This window comes from Microcaecilia unicolor, chromosome 9 (genome assembly GCF_901765095.1).
Source record: "Microcaecilia unicolor chromosome 9, aMicUni1.1, whole genome shotgun sequence".
Classification (NCBI taxonomy): Eukaryota; Metazoa; Chordata; class Amphibia; order Gymnophiona; family Siphonopidae; genus Microcaecilia; species Microcaecilia unicolor.
Window position 1 is genome coordinate 624,071 of NC_044039.1, and position 20,560 is coordinate 644,630.

General features: G+C 46.6%; 1 protein-coding gene across 1 annotated transcript in view; it reads left to right on the forward strand.

The window, feature by feature from the left end:
* Window positions 1-20,560, forward strand: part of PWP1 (PWP1 homolog, endonuclein) — a 41,159-nt gene that overhangs the window by 9,877 nt on the left and 10,722 nt on the right. The window contains exons 4-10 of the mRNA XM_030215077.1: window positions 4,709-4,866; window positions 5,818-5,903; window positions 10,479-10,575; window positions 11,668-11,778; window positions 12,907-13,028; window positions 16,579-16,652; window positions 17,964-18,060. Of these exons, the coding sequence (XP_030070937.1) occupies window positions 4,709-4,866; window positions 5,818-5,903; window positions 10,479-10,575; window positions 11,668-11,778; window positions 12,907-13,028; window positions 16,579-16,652; window positions 17,964-18,060 (745 nt within the window). The remainder of the gene's footprint in view (window positions 1-4,708; window positions 4,867-5,817; window positions 5,904-10,478; window positions 10,576-11,667; window positions 11,779-12,906; window positions 13,029-16,578; window positions 16,653-17,963; window positions 18,061-20,560) is intronic.

Here is a 20,560-nt window from a genome sequence, read left to right on the forward strand (position 1 = left end):
TAGCGGGGCAGTGTGTGTGTCTGTCTGTCTGTGTGGAGCTTGCACTGTTGCTCTCTGTGAGGTACCTGGCCTGTGGCGGAGCAGGGTTTCTGTCTGTCTGTGTGGAGCTTGCACTGTTGCTCTCTGTGAGGTACCTGGCCTGTGGCGGAGCAGGGTTTCTGTCTGTCTGTGTGGAGCTTGCATGGCTGCTCTCTGTGAGGTACCTGTCCTGTAGCGGGGCAGTGTGTGTGTCTGTCTGTCTGTCTGTGTGGAGCTTGCACTGTTGCTCTCTGTGAGGTACCTATCCTGTAGCGGGGCAGTGTGTGTGTCTGTCTGTCTGTGTGGAGCTTGCACTGTTGCTCTCTGTGAGGTACCTGTCCTGTAGCGGGGCAGTGTGTGTGTCTGTCTGTCTGTCTGTGTGGAGCTTGCACTGTTGCTCTCTGTGAGGTACCTATCCTGTAGCGGGGCAGTGTGTGTGTCTGTCTGTCTGTGTGGAGCTTGCACTGTTGCTCTCTGTGAGGTACCTGGCCTGTGGCGGAGCAGGGTTTCTGTCTGTCTGTGTGGAGCTTGCATGGCTGCTCTCTGTGAGGTACCTGTCCTGTAGCGGGGCAGTGTGTGTGTCTGTCTGTGTGGAGCTTGCATGGCTGCTCTCTGTGAGGTACCTGTCCTGTAGCGGGGCAGTGTGTGTGTCTGTCTGTCTGTCTGTGTGGAGCTTGCACTGTTGCTCTCTGTGAGGTACCTGTCCTGTAGCGGGGCAGTGTGTGTGTGTCTGTCTGTCTGTCTGTGTGGAGCTTGCACTGTTGCTCTCTGTGAGGTACCTGTCCTGTAGCGGGGCAGTGTGTGTGTCTGTCTGTCTGTCTGTGTGGAGCTTGCACTGTTGCTCTCTGTGAGGTACCTATCCTGTAGCGGGGCAGTGTGTGTGTCTGTCTGTCTGTGTGGAGCTTGCACTGTTGCTCTCTGTGAGGTACCTGTCCTGTAGCGGGGCAGTGTGTGTGTGTGTCTGTCTGTCTGTGTGGAGCTTGCACTGTTGCTCTCTGTGAGGTACCTATCCTGTAGCGGGGCAGTGTGTGTGTCTGTCTGTCTGTGTGGAGCTTGCACTGTTGCTCTCTGTGAGGTACCTGGCCTGTGGCGGAGCAGGGTTTCTGTCTGTCTGTGTGGAGCTTGCATGGCTGCTCTCTGTGAGGTACCTGTCCTGTAGCGGGGCAGTGTGTGTGTCTGTCTGTGTGGAGCTTGCATGGCTGCTCTCTGTGAGGTACCTGTCCTGTAGCGGGGCAGTGTGTGTGTCTGTCTGTCTGTCTGTGTGGAGCTTGCACTGTTGCTCTCTGTGAGGTACCTGTCCTGTAGCGGGGCAGTGTGTGTGTGTGTGTCTGTCTGTCTGTGTGGAGCTTGCACTGTTGCTCTCTGTGAGGTACCTGTCCTGTAGCGGGGCAGTGTGTGTGTCTGTCTGTCTGTCTGTGTGGAGCTTGCACTGTTGCTCTCTGTGAGGTACCTATCCTGTAGCGGGGCGGTGTGTGTGTCTGTCTGTCTGTGTGGAGCTTGCACTGTTGCTCTCTGTGAGGTACCTGGCCTGTGGCGGAGCAGGGTTTCTGTCTGTCTGTGTGGAGCTTGCACTGTTGCTCTCTGTGAGGTACCTGGCCTGTGGCGGAGCAGGGTTTCTGTCTGTCTGTGTGGAGCTTGCACTGTTGCTCTCTGTGAGGTACCTGGCCTGTGGCGGAGCAGGGTTTCTGTCTGTCTGTGTGGAGCTTGCATGGCTGCTCTCTGTGAGGTACCTGTCCTGTAGCGGGGCAGTGTGTGTGTCTGTCTGTGTGGAGCTTGCATGGCTGCTCTCTGTGAGGTACCTGTCCTGTAGCGGGGCAGTGTGTGTGTCTGTCTGTCTGTCTGTGTGGAGCTTGCACTGTTGCTCTCTGTGAGGTACCTGTCCTGTAGCGGGGCAGTGTGTGTGTGTCTGTCTGTCTGTCTGTGTGGAGCTTGCACTGTTGCTCTCTGTGAGGTACCTGTCCTGTAGCGGGGCAGTGTGTGTGTCTGTCTGTCTGTCTGTGTGGAGCTTGCACTGTTGCTCTCTGTGAAGTACCTATCCTGTAGCGGGGCAGTGTGTGTGTCTGTCTGTCTGTGTGGAGCTTGCACTGTTGCTCTCTGTGAGGTACCTGGCCTGTGGCGGAGCAGGGTTTCTGTCTGTCTGTGTGGAGCTTGCACTGTTGCTCTCTGTGAGGTACCTGGCCTGTGGCGGAGCAGGGTTTCTGTCTGTCTGTGTGGAGCTTGCACTGTTGCTCTCTGTGAGGTACCTGGCCTGTGGCGGAGCAGGGTTTCTGTCTGTCTGTGTGGAGCTTGCATGGCTGCTCTCTGTGAGGTACCTGTCCTGTAGCGGGGCAGTGTGTGTGTCTGTCTGTGTGGAGCTTGCATGGCTGCTCTCTGTGAGGTACCTGTCCTGTAGCGGGGCAGTGTGTGTGTCTGTCTGTCTGTCTGTGTGGAGCTTGCACTGTTGCTCTCTGTGAGGTACCTGTCCTGTAGCGGGGCAGTGTGTGTGTGTCTGTCTGTCTGTCTGTGTGGAGCTTGCACTGTTGCTCTCTGTGAGGTACCTGGCCTGTGGCGGAGCAGGGTTTCTGTCTGTCTGTGTGGAGCTTGCACTGTTGCTCTCTGTGAGGTACCTATCCTGTAGCGGGGCAGTGTGTGTGTCTGTCTGTCTGTGTGGAGCTTGCACTGTTGCTCTCTGTGAGGTACCTGGCCTGTGGCGGAGCAGGGTTTCTGTCTGTCTGTGTGGAGCTTGCACTGTTGCTCTCTGTGAGGTACCTGTCCTGTAGCGGGGCAGGGTTTCTGTCTGTCTGTGTGGAGCTTGCACTGTTGCTCTCTGTGAGGTACCTGGCCTGTGGCGGAGCAGGGTTTCTGTCTGTCTGTGTGGAGCTTGCATGGCTGCTCTCTGTGAGGTACCTGTCCTGTAGCGGGGCAGTGTGTGTGTCTGTCTGTGTGGAGCTTGCATGGCTGCTCTCTGTGAGGTACCTGTCCTGTAGCGGGGCAGTGTGTGTGTCTGTCTGTCTGTCTGTGTGGAGCTTGCACTGTTGCTCTCTGTGAGGTACCTGTCCTGTAGCGGGGCAGTGTGTGTGTCTGTCTGTCTGTGTGGAGCTTGCACTGTTGCTCTCTGTGAGGTACCTGGCCTGTGGCGGAGCAGGGTTTCTGTCTGTCTGTGTGGAGCTTGCACTGTTGCTCTCTGTGAGGTACCTGGCCTGTGGCGGAGCAGGGTTTCTGTCTGTCTGTGTGGAGCTTGCATGGCTGCTCTCTGTGAGGTACCTGTCCTGTAGCGGGGCAGTGTGTGTGTCTGTCTGTGTGGAGCTTGCACTGTTGCTCTCTGTGAGGTACCTGTCCTGTAGCGGGGCAGTGTGTGTGTCTGTCTGTCTGTCTGTGTGGAGCTTGCACTGTTGCTCTCTGTGAGGTACCTGTCCTGTAGCGGGGCAGTGTGTGTGTCTGTCTGTGTGGAGCTTGCACGGCTGCTCTCTGCGAGGTACCTATCCTGTAGCGGGGCAGTGTGTGTGTCTGTCTGTCTGTGTGGAGCTTGCACTGTTGCTCTCTGTGAGGTACCTGGCCTGTGGCGGAGCAGGGTTTCTGTCTGTCTGTGTGGAGCTTGCACTGTTGCTCTCTGTGAGGTACCTGGCCTGTGGCGGAGCAGGGTTTCTGTCTGTCTGTGTGGAGCTTGCATGGCTGCTCTCTGTGAGGTACCTGTCCTGTAGCGGGGCAGTGTGTGTGTCTGTCTGTGTGGAGCTTGCATGGCTGCTCTCTGTGAGGTACCTGTCCTGTAGCGGGGCAGTGTGTGTGTCTGTCTGTCTGTCTGTGTGGAGCTTGCACTGTTGCTCTCTGTGAGGTACCTGTCCTGTAGCGGGGCAGTGTGTGTGTCTGTCTGTGTGGAGCTTGCACGGCTGCTCTCTGCGAGGTACCTGTCCTGTAGCGGGGCAGTGTGTGTGTCTGTCTGTCTGTCTGTGTGGAGCTTGCACTGTTGCTCTCTGTGAGGTACCTGGCCTGTGGCGGAGCAGGGTTTCTGTCTGTCTGTGTGGAGCTTGCACTGTTGCTCTCTGTGAGGTACCTATCCTGTAGCGGGGCAGTGTGTGTGTCTGTCTGTCTGTGTGGAGCTTGCACTGTTGCTCTCTGTGAGGTACCTGGCCTGTGGCGGAGCAGGGTTTCTGTCTGTCTGTGTGGAGCTTGCACTGTTGCTCTCTGTGAGGTACCTGGCCTGTGGCGGAGCAGGGTTTCTGTCTGTCTGTGTGGAGCTTGCATGGCTGCTCTCTGTGAGGTACCTGTCCTGTAGCGGGGCAGTGTGTGTGTCTGTCTGTGTGGAGCTTGCATGGCTGCTCTCTGTGAGGTACCTGTCCTGTAGCGGGGCAGTGTGTGTGTCTGTCTGTGTGGAGCTTGCATGGCTGCTCTCTGTGAGGTACCTGTCCTGTAGCGGGGCAGTGTGTGTGTCTGTCTGTCTGTCTGTGTGGAGCTTGCACGGCTGCTCTCTCTATGAGGTACCTGTCCTGTTCTGGGGCAGTGTGTGTGTGTGTGTGACAGAAGTTTGTACTGCTTCTCTCATGCTATAGCTGTTTAAGAAACTTTTGCAGGAATATAGTAACTGTTCCTAGTCCTGTTAATGCTTCTAGGAGACTCTAGTTATCTTCGCTGTCGGCTTACTAAGGGATTTTGTGCTTGGTAACATTAGATGAGATGTTAAAGTAATCTGGGCAGTGATGTCTCCACACTGTAGAGCAGATGATGATGATGATGGAAATGATGAAGGCAGAGACAGTGGAGTGTTGGAGGACAGCACGTGTGCTGCAGCTGAGACGGGCACTTCCTTGGAGGGAGAGACGGAAGAACTGGCAGACTATGATTTGGAGAATTACGATGAAGAGGATGGAACTGGTGCAGTGAATTTCTGTATTATACTGGGGGAAGGGTAGTGCATTTCTCTTGGGGGGGGGGGGGCAGTAAATTTCTCTGAATCGGAGGAGTTTTTGTAGACTGGAATAACAGTATTTAGACACCAGCAAATACGTTGTTGTCAAATCTAGGCTTTTGTGATCCTTCAGGTGCAGCTTCAGAGCAATATCAGTGTTTCAGTGTTGAGTGGGGGAGGGAGAGGAGGTAAACTACAGAAGTAGTCTAATAAAAATACTGTTTCTGTCAGTCGCTATCTGAAGAAAGCCTCTGTGACCTTGAAATCTGGTGTACTTGTAACATTGTTGGGTCTTTAAAAGAGTTCACAGCTGGGGCCAGTCAGGTTAACTCAGTGGCTGTGCTGTGCATTGCTGTGTTAAGGATCCTGGGTCTGCCCTCTGGACTGGTCAGCACCATTCAGAGTCCCAGGTCATTGCAGAGCAGTGATACCCAGCAGCCTGATTTCAGACCTACAGTGGCAAGAGGAGGCCTTAAGCAGCCTGTGCGTTGGGAGATGGTTATAAACTAAGGGAAGAAATCTTGGATATATGGGAGTGAAGGCCATAGTTCTGGAACCAAGTAGATGTTCTGATTGAGCTGGAAACCCAAAGGAGCGGAAGGACCCTACCAGGCAAAAAAGGGTTAATATCAGTGAATTTAGTGATGTACGTTCATGGTCTGTTTTCTGTAAACTATATTCAAACCTAACTGAAAGCTGAATGAATAAGGCTGCTGCAGCCATGGGTTTGTACTGGCGAGGAGTGACTGGTCACCAGTATATTTCTGCATTAAAGCAGAGGAACTGGCTGCTGGAACCTTATGTTCTGCTGCACTTGGAGGCAGTGCCCTGTGCAGGGACCAGAACATGCCTTCCTCGCGTATGTCGTCTTCCCCTTTGGTATCCTTTACTCCTCAGTAACTCTTCCTTTCTTACAGATACTGTGAGACTTGGCGACACCTTGGCAGGCCTCGCGGTGTATGGAAGCAATGAACACGATCCGTATATCACTCTGAAAGATACAGTACGTATAGCAATTCATCTGTAATTGATGGTCCTGAATGTAAAAAGAACATCCTTTTACCAAATGTGTGGACAAGAGAAGGAAAGCCGATCAGCCCGTGACCAGATGCAGCGCTGGATATCAGCCTCTCATTGTCTTTCATTCTCTTTTTCACGTTGCATGTTTTTTTCTTTTCACCGCTTTAGGAACATATGTACAAATTGTCTGACCAAGAAAGTATCACGTGTTTACTATGTACATTTCCCTTCTGTTAATTATTGCAGCCTCTTTGCTTATACAGTGACACTTTGTGTGGAGGTGAAGAATATGAGAACCTAAGAAAACCCACACTGAGGCGAACCAAGGTCCAATGAGCCCAGCATCATGTCTCTGATCATGGCAGTCCACATCCGTAGAAAGGAGATTCCGTTTCTCATAGCTCATTTCCAGGGATGGATAGTGGTTCTCCCAAGCCAACCTGGCTACGTTTTTAATGGACTTTTCTGTTGATCACTTTTGGGCTTTGGTTCACTTTTAAATATATTGCCTTGCTCACCCCTGTGGACCAGTCCAGACGTGTGGCTTTACCTCCTTCTGCAAGCAGGTGGTGACTGAGAACTGGATTAAAGCTTTCCCCTAGAAGGGGTCCCGCCAGTATTCTTCCGTCTCCAGCATAGGTGAGCACCTGTACAATTTGCAGGTGCTAAGAAAAGTGTGAAGCAAAGTCTAAGACAACAGTGGCTCAATTCGATTAGGGGGTGATAGCATCTGTGTACATTGTCCAAGGGTGGCCAACACCCACAGCCCAAAAGCAGCAGCATCACGGGTTGAACACAGCCTTATTCCGTCACAAGATATTTGTAAGGCTGCCACATGGTCTTCTCTCCATTACTTTGTCACTTTTGGCAGGATGTACAGTGTGCCTGGGGCAGCCTTTGGAGCTAGTATGTTGAAACGTTCTTATTTTTGTTTTGTTTAACTTTTGGGTTTTTGCCAGGTTCTTGAGGCCAGGGTTGGCCACTGTCGGAGACAGGATGCTGGGCTTGATGGACCCTTGGTCTTTTCCAAGTATGGCGGTGCTTATGTACTTATATGTGTTGTATTGATATGGGTCATGGGTTTGATATATTGTCTTTTTGTGGTATAACTAAAGTGATGTACTTTTATTGTATGTAGGCACTTTCTCTGCCCCTAGTGGGCTCATAATCTGGGGCAGTGGAGGGTTAAGCGACTTTCCCAGGGTCCCAAGGAGCCACAGTGGGAATCAAACCCAGTTCCCAGGTTCTCAGCCCACTAAAGCTTCGCATTCAGTACAAACTGTGCTGCTCGGCATTTAATGATCGTCAAAGGATAGGACCCCTATATTTCAGGGGGCTTTGGCAACTGTTTATAAGCCAGGTCACCAGTTGCGATCTAGTGGTCAGCGTAATTTGGCGTTGCTGGCAGCGAGAGATATGTGCCTGGTGCGGACATGTGTGTTATGTAATTTTGCATCAGGCTCTGTGTTAGTAAAGAGTGGAGAGGAGCATCCAGTAATTGTTCTAAATGTAATAGTCCAGAGGGGACCTGACTGTTGGGAATGTCCAGAGATAGATCATTGTTGGGGTCAACCCTATGAACACACTTAAGGCAGCTGTTGGAGCAACCCAATCCCACAGCTAAATTTTTTATTTATTTATTACATTTGTAGCCCACATTTTCCCACCTATTTGTAGGCTCAATGTGGCTTACATAGTACCGGAGAAGCCTTTGCAGGCTCCGGTGTGAACAAATACAGGGTGATGTTGTGGTAAGATCAAGTTCATGTGGCACAGCCACATTAGGGAATCGGAGAACGGAAGAGTTGTGTTATGTCCGTTACGTGCTTTAGTTTGGTTGTGTTGCAGAGATTATGCATTTAAATTGGATCAGTAGGGTTTGCCTTTTTAAACAGGTTGTTTTTGAGTGATTTCCGGAAGTTTAGGTGGTCGTACGTCGTTTTCAAGGCTTTTGCTAATGCGTTCCACAGTTGTGTGCTTATGTAGGAAAAACTAGATGCGTAAATTGTTTTGTATTTAAGTCCTTTGCAGCTTGGGTGGTGCAGATTTAGATAAGATCGTGTTGATTCGGATGTATTTCTAATTAGTAAGTCGATCAAGTCTGTCATGTAACTCGGGGCTTCTCCGTAGATGATTTTGTGAACCAGGGTGCAGGTTTTGAAGTGCAGAACTGGAGCAAGATGAATATTGTCTCTGTAATAAGATGCAGGTTTTTTTTTGTACAAAATGAATACAGACTGACCTCCCTCAGCTGTATGTGGATGTTGTGAGTGGGGGAAAAGTTTCAGTTTATTTAGACTTGATATACTTGGTATCAAGAACGTCTACTTGGGGTTTTATCAGAAACTAGTAAAAAAGGCCCGTTTCTGACACAAATGAAACGGGCGCTAGCAAGGTTTTCCTCGGAGTGTGTGTGTTTGGGAGAGTGTATGTGAGAGTGAGTGTTTGAGAGTCAGAGTGAAAGTGTGAGTCCAATCCATGCTCCTCTGTCTGCAATCCATATCCATCCATGGCCATCTGTCCCCTCCATTCATCCCTATTCAGCAATTCCCGTCTCCCTGAGTCCTGCCCTTCCAATCCATGCCCATCCATGCTCATCTGTCACCTGGCCCCTCCATTTTTCCCTATCCAGCAATTGCCCTGTCTCCCTGAGGCCTGCCCTGCAATCCATATCCATCCATACCCATCTGTCCCCTCTATTCATCCCTATCCAGCAATTTCCCTCTCTCCCTGAGTCCTGCCCTCCCAATCCATGCCCATCCATGCTCCTCTGTCCCCTGCCCCCTCCATTCATCCCTTTCCAGCAATTGCCCTCTCTCCCTGAGCCCTGCCCTCCCAATCCATGCCCATCCATGCTCCTCTGTCCCCTGCCCCCTCCATTCATCCCTTTCCAGCAATTGCCCTCTCTCCCTGAGCCCTGCCCTCCCAATCCATGCCCCGCTGTCCCCTGCCGCCTCCATTCATCCTTTTCCAGCAAGTCCCCTGTCTCCCTTCCATGACCCCCCCTTGCATCCATGCTCCTCTCTCTCCCATGTCCCAGCCTGGGCCGCCCTCTTCTTCCCCCCCCCCCCCTTCGCATCCATGGTGTCGTTTGTCCCCTGCCCTCCCGCTCCCATTGTTTTTCTTTTGTGGGCACCCTCTTCGCTCCCCCCAACATGGTTTTTATTTTTTTTTCTTGTTTTTAAATGTACCTCCGTGGCGGTTCCGGCAGCGAAGCGTCAGGGAAGGAGGCGGTGCTCCCGACGTCTAGGTTTCCCTTCGCTGTGTTCCGCCTTCTTTTGACGTCATCCTTGACGTCAGAAGAAGGCGGAACACAGCGAAGGGAAGGCTAGACGTTGAGAGCGCCGCCTCCTTCCCTGACGCTTCGCTGCCGAGCGTTGCGATTGGATGAGTGTCATTGCTCCGCCCTCGACGTCATCACGTTTGACGCGTGGGCGGGGCAGACACAATGCGATCTCACCCCCTTCACTTTTGGCTAACAGAGGCTTCATTCGAACGTTGGAGGTGCGTTTTATATAGAGAGATGATAAAGAAAGGAACGTCATAAATAAGATATGATCAGTTCCACAATCCTGTGCAAGGCAGTTACCCACTTCCAGTGCATCATAGATGGTTAATCATTTTGAGGTAAATCACTTTATACAAATGTGGACCCCTTCTTATTTCTTTATTTATCCCATCGTCCTGACAGCGCCCAGAACGGGTTACAGAATTACATTCATAATACAATGAAACAGTACAAAATTGTAACAAAATAAAATTAAACAAGGTTCCAGCCTCACAATGCACTGGGCCATTTTTGGGAGCAGGTGCAGAGGTCTTTTTTTTTTCCCTCTGGAAACCCCACCCTCCAGTCCGATGTGGCCACCCATGCCAAATAACATCCCATTATTGATTAATTTCTAAAATTTCTAGACTGCATGATCTAAAATTCTTAGCAGTTTACAAAATAACATCCATATTCATATATTCATACATGCAAAAAAAAAAGAAACATCATATCAGTAAAAACATCATCAAATCATCTCGGGACCACTTCAATAAGTGCTTCATCCCTTATCAGGTCACAACATTAAAGGCCATTTGAAATAGCTTTTCAGCAATGTTTTTAATTGCGTTACATTTCTTATTGCTTCCACAGTAAGATGTAGACTGTTCCATAATTTTGGACCGGCAGCATAAAAAATTGAGGCCTTGTACTCTTTTAATTAATCAAAATGAAAGCATATCTAATAGGTTTTCCAAAGCAGATCTCAACGGTCTAATTGGCTGATGTAAATGTAATATAGCATCAATCACACAATTTTTGGAGAATTATTTTGACTCCAGATGGACAAACAGACCCTTGGGCAGACATTCTCAACCCCTTTTGTGTAATTCTGGTCTAGAAATGCAATAATACATGTATCTGTTTGGTCAACCATGTTCTGAGTTCCTGCTTTGGTAAATAATGTACAGTTATTGCAAAGGTATTGGAGAGAAGCTGATGTTTCGTTTAGATTAGTGACAGGAGATGGTGACATTTTTATGGCTGTCCTAACACCATTTTCCTTGTTAGGATCAGTACGAAAGTGAAGATTTTTTCATCAAACCCAGTGATAACCTGGTGGTTTGTGGAAGGGCTGAAAAGGACCATTGCAACCTGGAGGTGCATGGTGAGTTGGTGTGGAGCAGCATTTGGGGTAAAGAGAGCTCGCAGCAAGGAAAGTTGAAGTGAAGAAAGGATCTTGATAAAACTGTTTCCTTTGGCTCCGTGGCTCACCTCACCTTTCTTTGCTGGTTGATGCTTTGTTGTTGGTTCTCTCTGTCCTTGTGCTTAAGAGAGCTTGGAATGACCTTAAGAGGTGATAAGTCTTTGGTGAGACCTGATTTCGAATATTGTGTACAATTTTGGAGACCGACACCTTCAAAAATATCTAGAAAGGGTGGAGTCAGCTCGGAGACCAGCCAATAAAATGGTCCGTGGTCTTCATCATAAAGCATACGGGGACAGACTTAAAGATCTCAATATGTAGACTTGGGAAGAAAGGTGGGAGAGGGGAGATATGATAGAGACATTTAAATACCTATGTGGCACAAATGCAGTTGAGGTGAATCTCTTTCAATTGAAAGGAAGCTCTTGAATGACGGTTCATAGGATGAAGGTGAAATGGGACAGACTGAGGAGGCAATAGAGACGAAGATTGTATGTGAGTTAAGCTTGGGATCTCTAGGGGAGAGTAAGGGATAGTAGATGACATGGATGGACCTCATGGTCTTTATCTTTTTCTCTGTTTCTATGATTTTATGCATTTCTCACAGATATGGAAAGGGTTTGCAGTGTAGTAGATCCCGGCACTGAATAAAGAAACGCTACCTGCTCAATATTGCCCCCTGTAAACTTGTGTTTATTTTCCAGCTTATTAATTGTTTGTTTTTCGGGGTACATAAAATCAGTGTTTTTGTACCACAGGTCAAGTTCCTGGGTATATTTGTGTCAGGAGGAGGTTAGTGTAGAAAAGGTACAAAAGCTGAGTGGAGGATGCAAGATGGGGGTGGGGGGGGGAGTGGTGTTTTACTGGTGTTTATCCAGTTTTCCATCAGGGCATAATCAATGTTTATTAGTTAGAAATCTAAACTTAGAAGCCTTAAACATAACGTAACATTGCAACGTAGTAGATAACGGAGATAAAGGGTGATTGTGATGAATGTACAAGGTGACTTGCTGTATTTACCTGTAACAAAGTCTGAGATTTCTCTCCTTCTAGTTTATAATCATGAAGAGGAATCTTTTTATGTACATCATGACATCATCTTGCCTGCATACCCCTTATGTGTGGAGTGGCTGAACTTTGACCCCAATCCAGAGGAAGCCTCAGGTACGTGGTGGGGTGCTGGAGCGGTGGAGTAACTTGTGATGAGCAGGACAGGAGAAGAAAGAGGTTGGGTGGCCTTGTGAAATGTGGTGGGAATCGGAGGGAGGAGAGGACCTTAAAAGCAGGGGTTCTCAGCCCAATCCTCGGGACTCTCGGCCAGTCAGGTTTTAGGGTTATCCATAATGAATATGCATGAGACAGATTTGCATAGAGTGGGAATAGTGCATGCAAATTTACCTCATGCATATTCATTGTGAGTATCCTGAAAAGCTGACTGGCTTGAAAACCCCTGCCTTAGAACCATCATCTGGATGTAATCGTGAGCAGCAGGACACAGTAGAATAATGTGATAGAATTTAGCCTGACATTCAAAGTCTAGCTGTCAATAAAAAGCCATTGAGATTTGTGGCATATAAGATTTTAAAATACGTAATTTCTTAAATATGCAAGGTAACAAGAAAGATTGACTGATAGATATGAAGCAGGTTAATTGAATTGAAGGGGTAACCTCCTGCTCTTTTTTTCTTTTTGGTTTGGTTCTTTTAAAACCAACTTCCTTTGGCATATATTGGATTCTCTCCCATATAGTGGACTGTTAAAAAAACAATATTTTCATGATTACTTAATATTGTTTTTCCTTTATTTTTTGTTTCTCTTTTTTGATGAGATGTTATTCAAATATTGGTGTATCTTTCAAAGATTGTTATCTTTGCATAAACTGAAATTAATAAAGAATATAAATTAAAAAAAAAGATTTTAAAATACAGAAAACTGATGTAGTGATATGTAGACATAATCCCGCTTCAGTGCGTGCTCAGTAAACAGAGGTGAGCATGTGGGCAAGGTCTGCACAGTGTAACGGTTATAGGAAGAAATATGAAACCGATATTTGGTATTTTGGCGTGGTGACAAATCAGGTAGGTGGACGAATGGTATTAGGGGTGTCAACCCCCCCCCCCCCCCCCCATTCATGGGCCACAAACATGTTTAGTTTTTAGGGTAGCCTCGATCCTTGACCATCTGATCTGTACTTGTTGTTGGTAACAAAGAAACCAGACCGACCCATCTGTGATGCATGTTGAACTCCTGAACTGGTACATGTAATGGTTTCGGTCTGTTCTTCTGTGGCAGGTAATTATGTGGCTGTTGGTAACATGACTCCAGTTATCGACATTTGGGACTTGGATTTAGTGGACTGTTTGGAGCCAGTTTTTTCACTTGGCACCAAAAAGAAGAAGAAAAAAAGCAAGAAGGTGAAATGGTATTTTCCTATCCGGAAAGCAAATTATTCTGTTTATGTTTAAATCTGTTTATTGACGTATCATATAAAACATCGATACACAATGTTCAGCGAATAACCTTTCTAATACAACAGACAACTATCAATCCGTCCACATACGTCAAAACATTTTCTTCTTTTTATCCCCAAACAACCCCCCTCCTTTTAGTTTTAAACCTTTTGTTAACAGAATCTCCAAAACCCACTTTTAACATAATATCTATCAGTCCTTACTAATACACACGTAACTGCCCCTCCCTCTGAAAACTCCAGTATCTTCCACTATTATTGAACAAGCTGCATACCCTCCATCTACCCCAGAAAGGACATGAAACTCCAGCAGTGAACCAAAATACAATGTTTCCACAAAACTTTAGTTTCCTCCCCCTGTTCCCCCCACTCCTTAGCAAATTATTCTGTTTAATAATCATCTTTCTGTGCAAACACTCCAAACTGTTTCCAATAAAACACAATTAAGTGTAGTAGAACTGGAAAGTAAGTTTGCAACAATGAAATACAGAATTACACCAACAGTGAACTTTTCCAACACTGAGATTCTGGTAAGAGCTGTCAGCACACACCTCTCCTGGTATTCTTATAAACCACTTCATCTCGGTATCCTCAGATGGGGTGGACCCACTGAAACCAGCCTTCTTGGGTCCCTTTGGCAAAAAATGTTCCCTGTGAAAGTCGGGGACCCATCCCTGGACAAAGTAGCCTGGCCCAGCTGCACGGACATACTTGATGCGACCGTGAGTAGCTGCAATGAAGTCTATGCTTTCTACCTCCCACCCTGTCCCCGTCTGCCTTCCTGAGCAGCTGGCATTCAACCCCCCCTCCCCCCCCCAGTTTAAAATCCCCTCTCCTTTGCACTCATCACCACCTCAGGAGTAGATACTTTGTATTCTTTTGCCATTTCACAATTCTCGGCAGCTCTGTGCTGTGCAGAGCCCAAACTTCCAAATCTCACAAGAATAGTGGGGTAGTTTTGGTAACCATGTGGCTCAAATTCACTAAGAGCCATACCGGTACCATAAGAAACGTTCTGGAGAAGGTTGGGAAGAGAGTCTGGGAACCACACATAGGGTGGATGGGAGCTGCCACCGATCCCCTGGCATTACAGTGAAGAACACTGGCCATAACCCTTTCTAAAAGAAAAGCAAATGGCTACAGGTAATTTTTGCTTAGTTTAGGTTATTTGATAGAAAGACTTTCGGCCTGAATGTCAGCAAAACAGTGCAGAATTTCAAATAATTAAATAGAGAAAGGAATAAATGTGCAACTTAGATTCGGGGAGGTTCCTTCCTCAGAGGTTCACCTCACAAATCTCTAAATGCTTTGACAAACGCAAGCGTTTATAGGGCTGCATTAAACAGGCCACATTAGACTCTCCCTTCACGATAGGAGAAAAAGTTTGTTGTGTTATATCCAGGTGATGGCGGGAGGAAGAAGGCAGAGGTGGCTGAGAAGATGTTGCAGAAGAAACTGATAAGGAATTAATAGGATGGAAGGATTAAGGGGGAGATCTGAATGAGGTACTTCGTGTATTAAGAGGAGAATCTTAAATCAGATTCTAAAATGAACTGGGGTGAAATATGACCATACGTTAGTTTCTTTTGCCATTTTTATACCTCCCTTTCTGTATGCAGGGACTTAGGTAAGGTCTCCAGGGCTGTTCATAGTAGTTTTAGCAATGTTATCATTTTATCACTTCCTCCCCTTCCCAACCAAGGGAGATTAGATCTGGTCCTTTGCTAGTGCTTTGACCAAAGGATCAGGAGAAATGATCATCCCCACATAACCTTACTCTCCCATTGGAACAGAAAACCTTGGTACCTTCTCCTCCCCTGTGTGTGTTCTCTCGAGCCACTTTCTGTTGACTCTGCTCAGTCTCGGAAGAGTGTAAATTATATACAGGACACTTGTGCATTTGAACTTTCTGTGCACGTTCATTACACGCGTCCTTTGGTGGACAGAAATAAGGGCTTGGATTGGATTTAGCTCCCATTTAGGTACCGTAAGGGTATTTTGCTGTCCTCAGAGGGCTTTCTATAAGTTTGTATCTGAGGCAATAAGGGTTAAGTGATTGCCCAAGATCACAAGGAGTGATAGCTGGATTCAGACCTTTTGCTTCCCTGGTTCTCGGCCCACTGCTCGAACCATTAGGCTTCCCTTCTGGGTCTTGTTGCTGTGTTTATAAGTCCCGAATCTGCATATAAGCATGGACATGTCCTGGCATTATGAACATTTCAGCAGATAAATCTTGTGAAACGCCTTTGACTTTTATCTTTCAATAGCTTAGCCATCCATGTGATCAAGTGTTTTCCTGGTAAACTCTCTTAAAAGAACGAATTGCGTTTAAAGTTTGCACCCTGGTCCACAAAATCGTTCACGGGGAAGCCCCGACCCATATGTCAGACCTTATAGACTTGCCTACCAGGAATGCAAAGAGATCAGCACGCACATTCCTCAATCTCCAGTACCCTAACTGCAAAGGACTAAAATGTAAATCCACATACACGACCAGTTTCTCATACATCTGCACGCAGCTATGGAACGCACTACCGAAGGCCATAAAAATAACACAAGACCTATCTTCCGAAGGCTACTGAAAACAGATCTGTTCAAGAAGGCAGACCATAAACACCCATCTTAAACACCAAAAAATAAGACTTTACACGACATAGACATAATTGAAATCTTATCACTTGACTGATCAACCTCCTTACCACTAATGAATAAGCATAACCACTTCAATCTCTATGTCGAATATGGTCTCTCCATAGTCGATGACCTAAAGAATGTTACAACCCAATTTCGTACTCAGGAACGTTCATGTATTACCATAATTTATTCTTCCTTCACATATATATGCACATGATATATATCTATACCATGATCTGTTCACATATGTTATGTTACATGTATGTTACCATGTATGTATGCAACTTAACACGTTACCATTTGTAATTCTGTTACCCAGAAATGGCAACCGCCATTACAGCAAATGTAAACCACATTGAGCCTGCAAATTGTTGGGAAAATGTGGGATATAAATGCTACAAATAAATAAAATAAATAAATAAATAATCAATCAGTTATTTGATAAGTCGCCATTTCAAATAATCTAATGTGGCAGTGAATATAGCAAAAATTAACTGCAAGATAAACCAAACAGTATGTCACAATGGGAAAACCAGGCAGATGCCCAGAACAACACAAAATCACCTTAGATAATGAACAGACAACAGAAAAAAAACAGGTTAAATCTGGGAAAAAGAAGGATACGAAAGTATCGGAAAAACAGGGGAAGCCCCTCCCAACTGAAGGGAAAAAATGTGCTGTTTATCTGTGTGAGGAGTATACTCACTTTGTTACTGTTGCTGAAAGCCAGCAGAACTGTAGAGGTGTTGAGTACTGTGACCCGTTCTCAGACTGACACAGGCAGAAGGCTGGGTATAAATGTTAAGTGGTTGCCAGTGTGCTGATGATCCCTAACGTCTTCTGTCTGTCTGTCTCCACAGAACGCAGGTGCAGAGGGTACGTGTGAGAGCCATTCAGATTCTGTTCTTGATCTTTCATGGAACAAACTGATCAGGTAAAAATATTTGGTGTGATCTCTCTCGGCAAAGAATGCAGTTAGAATATGTATTGTAGTGGTAACGTTGCATCGGGCTTTTTATGAGAGACTAGTCAAAGGTTAGCAGGAGAAGAGTCCTCCAAGACTTACCAAAAGGAGGATCGGAATAGCACAGCACAAGTCGTTCTGAAATCTTCCCTTTCTGCTTCACATTTTAGAGGTGAAAACCACAAGCATGTTGGTTGTACCACAACTGCCCACCAACTTATGTCATCATAGCATTGCTACTACTACGACTACTATTTAGCATTTCTATAGCGCTACAAGGCGTACGCAGCGCTGCACAAACATAGAAGAAAGACAGTCCCTGCTCAAAGAGCTTACAATCTAATAGACAAATAAAGTAAGCAAATCAAATCAATTAATGTGTACAGGAAGGAGGAGAGGAGGGTAGGTGGAGGCGAGTGGTTACAAGTGGTTACGAGTCAAAAGCAATGTTAAAGAGGTGGGCTTTCTGTCTAGATTTAAAGGTGGCCAAGGATGGGGCAAGACGTAGGGGCTCAGGAAGTTTATTCCAGGCGTAGGGTGCAGCGAGACAGAAGGCGCGAAGACTGGAGTTGGCAGTAGTGGAGAAGAGAACAGATAAGAAGGATTTATCCATGGAGCGGAGTGCACGGGAAGGGGTGTAGGGAAGGACGAGTGTGGAGAGATACTGGGGAGCAGCAGAGTGAGTACATTTATAGGTTAGTAGAAGAAGTTTGAACAGGATGCATTGATTGATAATTGGCATAATCTCCTGATAATTAATTGGCTGTTGGTCCCTTCTTGGAGCTGCGAGTACAGCAAGAGCTCCTAATGTGCATTGTCGGCTGACGGGTATATCCCTTACGCTTTCGTTCTCAGTTCTTTGGCCTGTGGGATCCTCATGGTTCCTCTGACTGTCATGCTTTAGCTGACTTGTGAAAGGCTCCAGTGGGGTATTTTTAGTTTTTGATATTGGGGGAGGAAAGGGAATCCATAGGGTCCACCAGTGTAAGTTGTTGCACCTCCCCTTCAAAAAAGAAAAAAATTCATGTCTGACCTCCCTCCATACATTTCTAACAATTTGATTTGCTCCTGATATAGGAGGTAACGTGTTCTAGAAAGAAGGAGCTGAATATGAAAAAGCAGTTTTTCTTGTTGTGTCCACCTGATATCAGTAGGAGAAGGTAGACAGTGTATTAATCTGGTAAATGTAGAACAGGGATCCAGCATCTTCATCTCAATGTTATGTTCTCTACAAGCATCTGTTCTGAAATACATTTGTCTTCACTTTTCTCTGTATATCAGGAATGTATTAGCCAGTGCATCGGCTGACAACAGCGTCATCCTCTGGGATATGACGTTGGGAAGACCAGCTGCAGACATTTCACTTCACACAGACAAGGTTTGATGACTTCATGATCTTTTCTTCCTGCTCAGCTTCTCCTACCTCAGTGCTTAGACCCTTTACCAACCAGCCTGGGTGTGTCGCCTTCTCTACCACCCCCCTCCCCCACCTTCTGCTCCTTATCCCTGATGTGTCCACCCTACACACAGCCAGGGGGTGTCTCCTCCTCTCCCTCATCCCTGATGTGCCCCCCCACCCCACAGTCTCATTCCTCAGGTAGCTTGAATCCCCTTCCTAGGCTTGATCTCTTTTCCCCACCTCCTGGCCGGTTCAGTCCCCAGTATTCTCTGCCCCCTTTCTAGGGTGGCCACCCCCCATTCCATAAACAAGATTCACAGTTTCTCTCCATTCCTTTCTATTTCTCAAACCTACCCGGGCACTGTATCCCATAGTATGCTCTCAATCCAAACCCCCCCCCCCTCATCAGACAGTCATTGTTCTCTTCCTCACACCTTCCCTCAGCATACAGAACCCCATAATCCTCTTTCTAAAATTCCTTCCCCCAACACATTCAAATTATAACTCTTGTTTTGAAACCACTCTTCCCCCAACTGACATCCATAGTTCTCTCTCAACCCCCCTCCCTGGCACCCACCCACTGGGTTCTCAATCACTCCCCCTCCCTCCTTACATTCCCCAATTACCATCTTTGCCACATAACCCCCCCCCAGCATACAGATACTCAGCAGGGCCAGCCCTACCATTGTGTCTTTCACAGATGGCACCAAGCCTGTTTTTAAGCTCCTACAGACTTATGGAAATGAGGCCGACAATGAGTCGTCATCCCTGTGGAACTCCACATTCAGGTATCCATGTAGCTGATGTAATCGAATTAGATGTCACTTAGTATGATCGTGTGGTTAGGAACTCCTTGAACCAATTGAGAACGTTGCCTCCAATTCCGAAGTACTGGAGGATATGTAGTAGTAGTATTCCATGATCAACCATGTCGAAGGCGCTAGACTTATCGAATTGTAGAAGTAGTATGTTCTTGCCAGTTGCAATCATTTGTTTAAATTTATTCATAAGAGTAACTAGTACCGTTTCCGTACTGTGGTTAGACCGGAATCCTGACTGAGAGTCGTGTAGTATTGAAAAATTTGTTTAAATAGTTTGTGAGTTGTTTGGTTACCATACCTTCCGTAAGTTTGGTTATTAAGGGAATGGATGCTACTGGCCTGTAGTTGGTTAGTTCACTAGCGCTGTTCTTTGCGTCTTTGGGTATGGGGGTGAGTAGAATGTTTCCTTTCTCCTTTGGGAATAGTCCATTTTGTAACATATAGTTCACATGATTTGTGAGGTCTGTTAAAAATTGTTGAGGGGCTGATGTCATAAGGTTGTTTGGGCATATGTCTAATTTGCAATGAGATTTTGCGAATCTTTTGAGCGTTTGGGAGATTGATTCTTACCGAGGCAATTTCAAGTTGTGGTAGAATGGATTCAGCTGTGGTTGTGATGGTGAACTCGGATTTGTATATTATGGCTATTCCACCTCCTTTTTTTCCGTTTCTTGTCCAGTGGGTAATTTTGTATCCTGGAGGGCATAGATCTAGGATTATGGGATCTTTATGGTCGTGGATCCAGGTTTCGGTGATGAGTAAGAGGTCAAGGTTGTCTGTGGTGATCCAGTCTGTTATAATCTCTGTTTTATTTATTACTGATCTGGCGTTTACGTACCCCATTTGGGGTTGAATGGTAAGGTTCGGTTTGGGCCGTAGATGTGTTGATTTTTATTAGTTGCCTGCTTTCTTGGTATCTGGTTTTGTTGTTTCCTTTCTTCCCTTTCTGTTCGTTATTTCCAACCTCTTAGTCTGACTATTGTCACGTTTGAAACTCCATTGGCCGACACGTTGATTGAGATCATTCGTTCCACTGAGTCTGTGTAGAAGAGGATCACTTCCGGATGTTTTCATTGTGGGAATAGCCTTTCATTAGAATTAAGGCAGGCGACCCCGTTGTTCTCCTTTAGGAAGTGGTCCCAGGAAGCTGAGATGTAATTTGGATTTTGTTATCGAGATGTTAATCAGTTTTATATTTTCTATTACTTCTGGTAAAATTGTAACTCACTTGGGATAGAAATCTGCTAGTATATAAATAAGCGTCTTTCTTCTTCTGCATTGGTGCTGAATGCAAACTTTGAACTGCGTGGGACACCGTAGAGCCCTGCCCTTCAAGGTCTGCATTTAGCGCCAGAGCGCAGAAGAGGGAGGAGAATGTGACCTGCCGCACAGCTGAATTTCCTCCTCCCTTTCTTGTCATCATTGTCAGGCTACAGATGCCTACACATCAGGCATGACGGCCAGGGTGAGGGGGGATGGATGGAAGAAGTGAGTTGAAAGGCAAGTGGGGAGGGTGTGTGCAACATGCTTGGGGGGGGGGGGGGGAGATGAATGGAGAACAGCAATATAAGTCGCTACTCCTTTCTGGTCCCTTTGCAGAGTTTGCATGAACTCTGCAATGCACAGTAGCGCAGAATTATCCCAGGAGTAAACATCTG